At 37.3% G+C, this 12,408-nt stretch overlaps 1 protein-coding gene across 7 annotated transcripts in view; it reads left to right on the top strand.

The window, feature by feature from the left end:
* Rbms3 (RNA binding motif single stranded interacting protein 3) overlaps positions 1–12,408 on the top strand; it is a 760,386-nt gene that overhangs the window by 682,627 nt on the left and 65,351 nt on the right. For all 7 annotated transcript variants that reach the window (XM_048348593.1, XM_048348596.1, XM_048348594.1 and 4 more), the window contains one exon: positions 6,620–6,730. In XM_048348593.1, coding sequence (XP_048204550.1) covers positions 6,620–6,730 — 111 coding nt within the window. The remainder of the gene's footprint in view (positions 1–6,619; positions 6,731–12,408) is intronic.

The following is a 12,408-nucleotide window of genomic DNA, read 5'->3' on the forward strand; positions in this document are numbered from 1 at the left end:
AGGAAGCTCATAGTTTGGATTAGTCATGAGGGATGTTATCAAGAATAGAACATTTGTAAGAACCTCAGAGGACACACGAGCACCTGCTGCAGAATGCCCAACTTTGCTGGCAAAGACACTGAGGAAGGAGAGCTGTGTGTAAAAGTGGAAGTTGAAAGTGCATGGGTACGAGGAATCGGGAAGGAAAGTCACATGTATTTCCAGGATCCATGCACAAAGCTAGTGAGGTCAACCTAGTCCTCCTGAGGAAAATAGCTTCTAGAGAGCAATGATGCTTTCACTCAGTAGGAAAACACAGCACATTAATGACCCTGCTGTTCATGTGCACTAAGTGGCTTCTGAGCAAGGAAACCCTCAATGGAAACGAATTCTTGTTGTGATTGTTGCTTTGATTTTTCTTCATTACTGGAGCTTGAACTTGGGGCCTCACATTGTGGCTCATGGCTAGTGCTTTACTATTTGAGCCAAGCCTCAGGCCAGATTTTTACTGGTTAATCAGAGATGGAATCTTGAAGACTTTTTCCCCTAGCTTGGCTTCAAATTGTGATCCCCTAGATCTCAGATGCCTGAGTAGCCCAGTCTTGGAAATTATTTTGATGTATTATCGAGTTACCCTGACTCTCTTCTAACCATTTGCCATACAGTGGCAATCAGTACCAGTGTGCCTTTCAACTAACTCAGCTATACAAACGAGCTCTACACTGCACTTTGGTAGAGGGCAGTTGAATACATTTTACGACATTACTCCTCTGAGGGAAAAGTAAGGATGGCTGGTTCTTCTCATCTTTAAATCAATAAGCATTTTTCTTTTTCTTTTTTTTTTGGCGGGGGGGTAGTACCATTATCAAGGTAGGAAAATGGCTCAGAGCTATTATTTATGATTCTAATATAATTTCCTGTCAGGTAGTTTATTTTATACATAGAAATCAGATGTCTTCAATGTATCTTATACACTATGGAAGATAGCTTGGTGCCAGTGGCTCACACTTATCATTCTAATTATTCAATAGACTGAATTTCTGAGTATCACCATTCAAAAAACTGGTGAGGCAACAAAATTTCTTTCTAAAATAACTAGCAAAAAGCTGTGCTGGAAGCATGTCTTAAGAGGTAGCATGCCTGTCAAACAAGCAAGCCTGCAAACCTGATTTCAATGCTTTGTTTTTGAAAAAAAGAAAATAAGAAGTGTTCAAGGTAGCAAAATGTATTCTGATTCATTCTTTGATTTGGTGACGGCATAGCTAAGTTGTCTTTAGTCTTTGTTCTTTATTTAATTTGCAGTGGTTTGAGTTCTGCAAGTAGACAATACACCCATGAGGCAAAGGTGTAAAATGTGCGGGCCCTCCAGGAAAGATGAAGGCCTTAAATATAAACATTGATTTCTTCTAGGCAATTTGATTTTTAAAATCATCTACACTACTCCACGTGGAGGTTAACAAAGCACATGACTTGAGTGGTAGACAACAGAGCTGAGAGCTACTCATTGGTTGAGGGTTGGAGTCAGAGAATGCTGAGCACAATTTACCTCTTGTGGCCAAAACCATAAGAAATTTGCTAAAAGAACCTTGGGTTCTGGCCATGAGCAAGCAGTAGTTGTAACAATGGACATAGAAATGGAAGAGGAAAAGAGTACAGGAGTACAGTAGCCCATCTGCATAATGAAGTCCTTCTAATTTAATAGAACCAGTTCTTATAACTAGGTATACAGGTTTCATGATACAATGTTCTATTAAACATTCGAACTTGAACATTGAGTCCCAAACACTCAATTTTTCATCTTTCCTTCAGTAATGTAATTTATTTAAAAAGCTTTTTTCCCTCTATTGGGATGCCAAAGAAACCTATTAAACACTAAGAGGTATTTCTAAACAGGTTTCTTTAGTACAACAAGGCAGTAAATTGTAAAGGATTAAAAAGGCACTGTTGAGAATCCTAATTATCTGTATGCCAGCTTTGGTAAGAAACACTTTAGTGTGACATATTTACTTTGTTTTCTCATTCAAAATGACATTATTGTATTAATAGGTACTTAACCAATAATAGAAACTATGATTCACACTTGAATAGGCATGGCATGTAATTAAGGTTCTTTTAAGAGGGTCTCCTGCTAAAACTAATTTGATTTTATTGTCTTTTAATATCACATTTTGAAAAATCCTACATTTTTCCATTCATGATATGCAAATAGAAAACTGAGCTGGATAGTATTTGATTTAAGAAAGAAGGAATCTAGTTCTATAACTAAAAGCTAGTCTCTCACCTGGTGCTCTATAGAAGTGCTGGAATGGGAACTCAGGGCCTTGTGCATTCCAGGCAGGTAGCTGAGCCCCACACACTGTCTCATTTTGAACATTTTCCTACATTTGCATTTAGCAAGGCACATTTCTGAAATAAGAAAAAATAAATTTTATCTAGCCATTGGAAGGCTTGCTTCTTTTCTTTGATTAATTTATAAACTTTGGACAATTGATTTAGAAGCCAATTCATTAATAAATGGATTTATATCATAAACATAATCTCTGCATGGCATTTAAGATTTACTATTAGCTTTAGGGAACAGACAATGGGTGAGTACTTCATTTTACCTTCTATGTAACACCATTTCAATTTATTTCTCAATTTTATGTAACTAGAGATTATAAACATATGTATATACATAGCAGAGTGCCTGAGTTTTAGTACTAATGGTGTGTTTGAATAAGTTAGTGCTTTTAGGGGGTGAATGGTCCTGCTTATTATATGCTATTTAGCAATAGCATCTACCCCTTAGAAGCCATTCCATCTGCAGGGCTGCCAAACAAAATGTGTCCATGCACTAACAAATCACTCTTGACTGTGACCATGGCCACAAATAGAGAAATACTTTTCATTGTATTGATTTCCAAAGATAACACATTGAAAGAACTTACCACATCATTGACCTCATCTTCAAGAGTGGGGTGACCAAATTAGGTATAGGCATGCACGCTACAATCCTTGAGCACAAGAGGTTACAGCAGGAGGACCATAAGGTGCAGTGCAGCCTGGATTATATGATGAGGCCCTGAATCAAGCTTCATTTTAACTAGTAATCTCAAAATAACACCCAGGCACATATATTTATACAGATACATAAATGGTAATATATTAAATGTGCATATTAACCAAGTGTTGTGTGTTATTTAAATAATTGCATGAAGAATTCACTAATCAAGTCTGAGGATCCCAGTTTGAAGCTAGCCATGACAAATAAATCCATGAGACTCTCATCTCCAATTAACAAGCAGAAAGCCAGAGTGCACATGTGGCTCAAGGGGTAGAGCATTCACTGTGAGCCAAGGCGAGAATACTAGACCCTGAGTTTGAGCCCCAGTACTGGCACATACTGAAAAAAAAATTGGTTTATATTTGTATAGACAACTGGAGCCTATAGCTTTGCATCAGTACAGATACATGCCAAGGCAGCCACAGTTGGTCTGGATGGCGGAGAACTGCCATTCTTAGATTACCCACTATCCATCCTTTCTTTTGATTGCCAAATTTTTTTTTTTTTTTTTTTTTGGCCAGTCCTGGGCCTTGGACTCTGGGCCTGAGCACTGTCCCTGGCTTCTTCTTGCTCAAGGCTAGCACTCTGCCACTTGAGCCACAGCACCACTTCTGGCCATTTTCTGTATATGTGGTGCTGGGGAATCGAACCCAGGGCCTCATGTATATGAGGCAGGCACTCTTGCCACTAGGCCATATCCCCAGCCCCAAATTTTGGTTTAGAGATCTAAGGAGGATGCTAGCATTTGTAATCAAATAAGTTCCTGGGCTGGGAATATGGCCTAGTGGTAAAGTGCTCACCTCTTCTACATGAAGCCCTTGATTAGATTCCTCAGCACCACATACATAGAAAAAGCCGAAAGTAGCGCTGTGGCTCAAGTGGTAGACTGCTAGCCTTGAACAGAAAAAAGCCAGGGACAGTGCTCAGGCCCTGAGTTCAAGCCCCAGGACTGGCAAAAAAAAAAAAAATCAAATAAATTCCCACACTCTGCTTTCTGTGAAAATATTCTCTGAGACCAGGCATTCCTTCCTAAATTAATTTTGAGTGCAGACATTCAAACCTATTCTCTATCATGCATTAATTTGGAGTTATTTGTCATTGTTCTCCTGATTCATTTGCAAAGTGCTTCCCCAAGACTAAAAGTGAACCTCCAATACCCTGGGGGAAGGGGCACCTTCCAAGGCATGAAGAAGACTAATCCTCACAAACACAGTTTGGTCTCTTTCTTTGATTCACTTGTGATGGTCCTTTCTGTGGGAAGGGAAGGCTGATGGAATTGAGAGGCTTCTGACATGGTGGCAGTTGAGCTGGGTGTTGGAATGTCAGCAAACATTTTAAGAAAATAGGCTGTCTCAAGTTCAAGAAGAGAACTGGAGGTGCCTGTTTAGGAATGTATGCTGCAAATTTTTGATGAAAATTAAAAAAATAATAATTTCAGGATTTCCATCTTAAGGTTATTCAATAATTGTCCTCAGGTGATTTCTCAACGTGTTTACTTCTGGTTGAGCACAACAATTACTCAAACTGAAGGCCAGTATGTATGCTTACTGTTTACAAAAGGAAGAGGCAAACTGCTTTTACCAAAGAAATTAAGGCAGCAGAAGGCAAAGTGACCCGTGTCAATTATAATTAAGAATTGTCTAATCCTTCTTATAATTCAAAAAATATTCTTATGAGTAATAATTAAAAAAACTAAAGAAATTTAAGTGACACACATAAAGGTATATATCTACAAACTTTTATAATAAAATATACACATTATGATTGATTTTAGTGCAAAAGTCCAAATGTCTTTGTAAACAATGCTGGTTGTATAAATCAAGTATTTCCAAATATTTTGCTCAATTTTCAGTCTCAAATTTAATGAGGAAGTGCCTATAGGAAAGGCTAAGTATTAACCTGATATCAGGAGAATGATGAATTTGGACAATATCATACATCTGATCAAAGAAACATTTGTTGCTGAAAAATGAATGTGGGTGCTGAGATCACACCATCTGAAAATATGTCATAGGTTTAGTCAAAATATTTAATTACATCGAGGAAATAAAGTAACAGTTGACCAATAATCATCTTTAGGAGAAAATAATTTAATCTGATAATCATTTTTTATAACTAAGTTGGATAGGATATTGTATGTGAACTTGTCTTCATCAAAATCTTTAAAACAATGCATTTCAATGACATAATTTTAAAGATTCTATGTATCTTAGCTTTTTGTTTTATAAAAAGAGGTCAATCAATTAAGGGACAATAGGTAGGGAGAGAAAAGGGAAAGGAAGAGCCAGAAACCTATCTCCATTTTTTTCTGTTCATTGATAGACACATTTTCTAATGTTCGCTCTTATACATCTAACACTGACAGTAAGTCAGAGCACATGTTCTTGTAGTTATACATTGCTAACAGCTAATGGGAATTCCAACATTATTTCTCAGTTTCAAAGTTTAATGTTTGAGCTTGACATAAAATTTTGGAACTGAGTGTAATATTTTTTCTTATTGTCAAAAGCATAGATAGAAAATAAATTAAAAGTATTGGACAACATGGAATGTAATAATGTTAATTTTTGAATAATTATTAAATTTTAACATCCTCTTCAAAGCAACGTAGCAAAAAAAAAAAATCTAGGTTTTTAATTACACACCAGTGGTAGATTGCATTGGGATGATCACAAATTTCCTATGTTAGTTATGAGTATGTAGAAAGAACAGAAAGTTTTATTCAAAATATAAAAAAACATTTTTCATTATATTTTATGTTTTTCAGACCAACAAGTTCATGTCTAGAACAGAGAGAAAATATATTATTTCTTTGAATGAATTCTACTTCAGATGTTCATTGTAAATGTATTACATATAAATTACATCAGAGGCTGGCCCAGTGGCTGATGCGTATAATCCTAGCTACTCAGGAAACTGAAACTGAAGATCACAGTTGACAGCCAGCCCAAGCATAAAAGATGAAAGTCCGTGAGACTCTTAATTGCAATTAACTACCAAAAAAAAAAAAAAAAGCCAGAAGTGGAGTCAGGCAGTAGAGTGCCAACCTTGAACAAAATTGCTCAGGGACAATTCCCAGGCCCTGGGTTCAAGCCTCAGTGCCAGCAACCCCCACATCCCTCTCCGCATTACATCACAGGACAAGACGCTGCTAATGCCATGCATTTAAATGAGCACAAAGGAACATGGATGGACACAGAACTCATACAAGGCCACACTGGGTGCTGATGTCTCATGCCTATAATCCTAGCTACTGAGGAGGCTGAGATCTGAGGATCAAAGTTTCAAGCCAGCTTGTGCAGAAAAGCCATAAGCAGAGGTATAACTCAATTGAGAGAGCATTGGCCCTGCAGGACAAAGCCAAATGAGAGCAAGAGGCCCTGAGTTCAAGCCCCAGTACCAGCACGTGTGCACACACACCGCACACACACACAAACACGCACATACTCACACACCACACAAACCTAAATTCAGCCTTTTCAGTAAGTAGTTCACATATGTCAGGTTAACATAGAGTTTATGGTCTTTATTCATTAAAAAAAAAAATCTTCCTTGTGCAATGTGTTTTCAGATGACCTTTTTGTTTGCCTTCAGGGTGCTGTGATCACACCTACCATGGACCATCCTATGTCAGTGCAGCCAGCGAGCATGATGGGTCCCCTGACTCAGCAGATGAATCAGCTTTCACTGGGCACGACAGGAACGGTGAGTGCAAGAGAGCAGCACCTTCTCTTTTCCCCAGCATTGCCTGTGCATGGGCTCTGTCTCTTCACTTAATGCACCTCTCAGGCTTCACTGTGAATCAGTTGCAGTCTGCATGCAAGTCTAGTCCCAAAGCACATTGACTCCCATTGACAAGGCTGATGTTTCTCCTGTGTGGCCTCTGAACTCTGCAACTGCTCATTGTCATGGCACATGCTGTGTGATGTGTATTTCTATAAAAGAAACCATTTGCATGCCCCTGCAAACCTACATCCCATGGTTCTAAACATCATCCAAGGCTTCTCCCGGCTTTTTTTTAACCAGTCGAGCCACTATCATTCCCAAGTTGTTCCCAAGAGAGGTACTTACCCTGACTGACCATTATAAAGGGCTTTGTATCAAACTTTCAGTGATTAATCAAAATAATCAAGAACTTGTCATGACTTTTCTTCTCAATTTATTGAAAATCAGGAACGGAATCCAGTGTGGTTGATTTTTCTTGTCCATTGGAATATTTTTGATTAGTTTCAGTTCTTCAAGATTGAAATGGTTCTCATGTTAATTTTATGTCAACAAAATATTTGAAATCATGAACACACTTTTATGGGTTTTTAAAGGATGAGTCCCCAAACTTGCAAGATGGCCAATATTTAGAAAAACCTAGACTACTAAATCTTAGTGAATTATTGCTGCAGACAACATGGAGAACAGCATTATGACACCATTAGTCAATTATAGTTTTTATAAACATTCGTGTGGAAGATCCTATCATTTTAAAGATAGAAAAGCAAAGGTGGATTTGCTTTGGACTGAGGCTGGCCCGATACTGTCAAAAGCACACTGAGATAGGAGTTAGGAATATGAGATCTAAATCTTGACTAAACCCTGTTACTTTTCTCTGTGCTTTGGAAAAGAATGTCTTCTTGTCTCCATTTCCCTGTCAATATAATTGAAACATTGACCATGGTCTGTGAGTCACCTTCAACTATATGACTTTTTATCTTAAAGCCTGTGTGTCTCTCAGGGGTCAACTATGGTTCCTCACAAAGGCACAGCTCATCTGCAAAGACCTGTGGTGTGCTCTGGCCTGCAGAGAATGTGCCTTGTAACAACAAATCACTTCCCAAGTAGGTATTGTTGACCCATAGGATTTGTGGAATATGAGGGTTCTGACATGTCCACTGAGGCCTCACTAATCTGCCCTCAATATGATGAAAATTTATGTAGAATCACATTGTTCGGTTAAGAAGTTAGCTTTATTGACGTGAACAAAGTTTCTATCTCAAAAGCTCAGTTGCTTGTCTGCAAGCCTAGGCTGGGTGAAATAATGTCCCAAGTTTCCAATCTAGAACTTAGAAGTTACATTCAAGGCATTTCTGAAAGGGGCACTATGACACCAAAAGTTTTCGTCAGTGAGATAGTGTAGAGAAAATATCCTTGCTTTGCATGTGTAAGGATATTTGTAGACAGTTGTGTATAACTGAGAAGACCAATCATCTGAAGAGTTCTGGGAATCCTGGAGCTTTCCACATTCTCACTGAAGATTCCCTCCACACCTACTTCCCTATCCTTCAGTTACTGTTAATTTGAAATGAGGAACAGAATGTAGTTTCACTGCCCTGAAGATAAACTGGAATCTGATAGAAAACAAAGATATATAACATCAGAAAGAAACCATTTATAAATTTTACCTGTTTGATCCCAAAACAAATATGGCTAAATTTTTAAATTTAAGAAATTTAAAATAAGCTAAAAGAACATATTCTAATGTATATGTATATATATAGTCAATAAGCTTTATGTGATTGTGTATTTAAGCATTTTAACAAGAACATACTTACACAGGATCATATTTATCTAGCTAGTAATAGCCAGCTAAGATAAGTCAATAATGTTACATACTACTTTCTTAGAGAGTAAAATGTTTTAGCACATGACTTACTTTTAAAAACTCATTTCCACTACATTTTATTTTTCATTCTAGTCTCCTTTCACATTTGCAAATACATAACGTTTCAATACATTATATGCCTCTTAAAACATATTATGCAAAATTTTAAAATTTAATAAGTTTCTGGAGGGACAGAAAGATGACTATATTAGTTTGTTGATTCATTCAACAAAATACGATTGAGTATATCTATTGTCCATTAGAGTGTAATATCTTTTTAAATATCAGTCACTCAAAGACACCATCTAAAATGCTATCACAAACTAGCTTTAATCTTAATTTTTTATTGACATTTGGATGGGCTATTATGTAGTTGATTTTGATTTTTTAAATGGAATTCCGCCACCTAATTGCATCTTTCCAACTTTTCCATTGATGGGAAAGAATCCTAGCATCATGGAAGGTCTGGCATGCTTTAGAATCAAACTTGAGTTCAAAGCCTGGCTCCACTTGTTATTAGTTATGCATGTTTAGGCATAGCATACACCTACTACATGTTAACTTTTTTTCCTAAGTCAGAATGATAATAGTGACTACTCAGGGAGGGATGCTGTCAGTGTCAAATGGCATGATGTCAAATGAAATGATATATGTAGCATGCCAGAGGCATTGTGTGCTCCCCATTAAGTGCTTATCAGATAAGGTCTCCCTACACCTCTACCTCCAAAAACCTCCAGCAGTTGGGGAGTTAAGACTACCTTTCCAGAAGAAATGTGAATCCTACTTGAATATATAACACAATCCACTTATCTGCTCTATTTCACATGATAGAACTTATTTAGTTAACATTTGTTAGCTGCCAATATATTTTCACAATTTTGAATGCTCAAAATTCAGGAGGACCTAGTCAAGTCACTTTAAAACAGGATTCAACCAGGTTCAAGGAACAACCCTGGGAATGATGTATCATGGTTCTCAGCTGCAAGCAGCTCTCTCCACATGGGCACACAGCCCCTCTGTTCTCTTCACCCAACTTTTTAACATAAGTTGAATTGCTATATTTTGATGTAAAATTTTTCTATATTTGAATATTGAGCCCTGTTCATCTCCAAAGCTCCAGTTTGTGAGTGGCCCAAGATTTTCCTCTATTCTTTGCATACTCCCTGGCAGTTCATTTTTTGTCTCAACCTACTAGACCAGGGATTCCTTCTAAGCTTACTTGTTCAGTCCACACAATTTCCTTAAGCAGTCTCATCCAGTTTTATGCTTTTAAACCTTGCCTTCCCCACTGAAGACTTCCCAGATCAGAATTTTCAATGCTAACTTCATCTAAAAATGGTAAGCTCAATGTATCCAATCATGGCTAACTGTGTCTGTGTAAATTTCCCCAACATGTGAAAGGCAGCATGACTTGGAACTAACACTGAGCCTCCCTGGCTTCCTTCCAGCCTGCCTGAGCCCTCTTCCTCCTGTATGCTCCTGTCCCATTTTCTTTTAAGGTAATGCTGTTACCCTTTGCTCAGTAGCAAAACTACACACCTAGGACTTAGTCCAGACCCTTCCTTCTCCCTCAACATAATAAGAGAAGTGCTCCCCAAGTCAGATACATCCTCAATTCCATATCTCCTGAGCTTTTGTCCCAGGCTTTACTTAATGTAGTAGTCTCTTGCTCTAAGCCTCCATTTTCTCCCTCTATTTTCCCCCATGTTGCCATAGCCAGGTGGTCTGAAACTACATGACACTATTTCTTTCCTGAGGAGGACTATTCAGAGATTTTCAAACACCCAGGCTCACAACAATTTTGGAAAGTAAAATGTAAGCAGTGACTAGTAGCTTAAGGAACTCCAGGAACAGATAGTTTCTATGGGGCAAGCACTGAGTTTCAGCGAATAATTCACAGTAGAGTTATGAAATCTGACAGGAGATAAACAGAGATAGACTACAAGTTTCCTTGTTTAGGAGGGTAGAGGAGATTGAAGCAACATGCTATGCCCTTCTTTCTTTCTTTTCTTTTCTTTCTTTCTTTCTTTTTTTTTTTTTTTTTTTTGGTGTGGTGGTATTGGAGCATAAATTTAGGGCCTCATGTTCTCATTTGTTTTTTATGTGAGGCAGGCTGGTGCCCTACCACTAGAACCATAGCTCCTGTTCCAGCTTTTTGCTGCTTAACAGGAATAAGAATCTCTGGACTTTTCTGCCCAGCCTGGCTTTGAACCAGGAATACTCAGATTTCAGACTCCTGAGTAGCCAGCACCAGCCTACATTGCTTTATAATATCCCTGACTAAAGCACTTGTATTGAGCCAAACATCTTTATCATCTTCAAAAACAAAGATATATTTCATGCCATATGAGCACCAATTGGAGTTAACCTTTTTAACTTGCTATCTCTAATGTTTATTTAATTCTCTACCCATTTTTTCAGCTGGACAGAATCTGTACAATTTAGCAACATGAATTTTATAAAAGCAGTGTACCTATTTATTCCATGGCTCTGCTGACTTTGAAGATTTTTTTCCTAGCTTTTTTGCTCTGTTTACTTTTTTTGTTACAGAATTCTTTTGAAGTAACCAAGGCCCCACTATCCATAATTGCTTATCGCTTTATTGTGAGCTTTAGCAGAAACCACAGGGGATTCTACTGTGTTATGAGAACCTTCACATTGCATGACCATCTTGTTTTACAAGTTTCTTATCTCCTTTTTATTTGTTCAGTTGCTGGTCACCAGTGGCTTACAATGTCACCAGACTCTGTTGAAAGAAACAAAAAGATTTTGTTCTGAAGGTTCTTTATCAGCAGCCCCTTTTTATTCTGCCAGGCCTCTGGTGATTTGTGACATCATAAATTTTCCTGGAGTAAACCAGAGCCACACCAACACTAGTCTTGGGGTTGTTTTCCATTGTTTTGCCAGAGGCACTGGTGTTTTTATGTTGTTGTTTTTGTTTTTGTTTTTTCCAGATATCTTATAGCTCTATAAATCTAAGGGTACCAGGTGGAAATCTGAACTATTTACTTTGGTAAGGGATTGCCCTTGTTTCTCATAATTAGATATGGAGGTTAATTAGGATGCAAAATTATATTAAGATGTACTTATAATAAGAAAATTACTATATATAATAAGAAAATTATATCTAGGTATTAAATGGAATCATGATTCAGGAAATAGCATAAGGAATTATTATGAGTATATTTCCTTAATAGTTTTTCAGAAAAAAACAACAACAACCAATCACAAATGAATGCAAGGAAAAATACAAATAAGAAGATAGTAAAGTTTTCCCTTAGGTCTTATTGTAAAATAAAATACTTTTGAAGATAGTCTTACAATATTCATATGAATGTGTGGGCACTAAGTGAAAGTCCAATATTATTTGCACATATTAAAATTGTGCTGTTTTAAAAAAAACAAACTGTGATGCCATTGCTGGTAGCTCACATCTGTAATCAAAGCTATTTGGGAGGCTGAAGTCTGAGACAATCAGCATAAATCTGAGGATGGCAGTACAGGCCAGTACAGGCAAGAAGTGAAACTCTGTCTTAAATATAAGCAGAATAAAAAGGGCTGGGTGTGTAGCTCAAGTAGTAGAGTGCTTGCCTAAAAATTGCAAAGCCTTGAATTCAAACCCAGTACCTCTACAAAGTATTATGAGTTAAACTGAATTAGTATCGTATAGATTAATAAAATGTCAAAGAACATAAACAATTAACAAAAAGGGAAGAGAAGACTAATACAAGAAAAAACAGCAATCTAAGTATATAATTTAATCCAATGTACACATGAATTTGACAAATAC

The sequence above is a fragment of the Perognathus longimembris genome, chromosome 6 (genome assembly GCF_023159225.1).
Source record: "Perognathus longimembris pacificus isolate PPM17 chromosome 6, ASM2315922v1, whole genome shotgun sequence".
Lineage (NCBI taxonomy): Eukaryota > Metazoa > Chordata > Mammalia > Rodentia > Heteromyidae > Perognathus > Perognathus longimembris.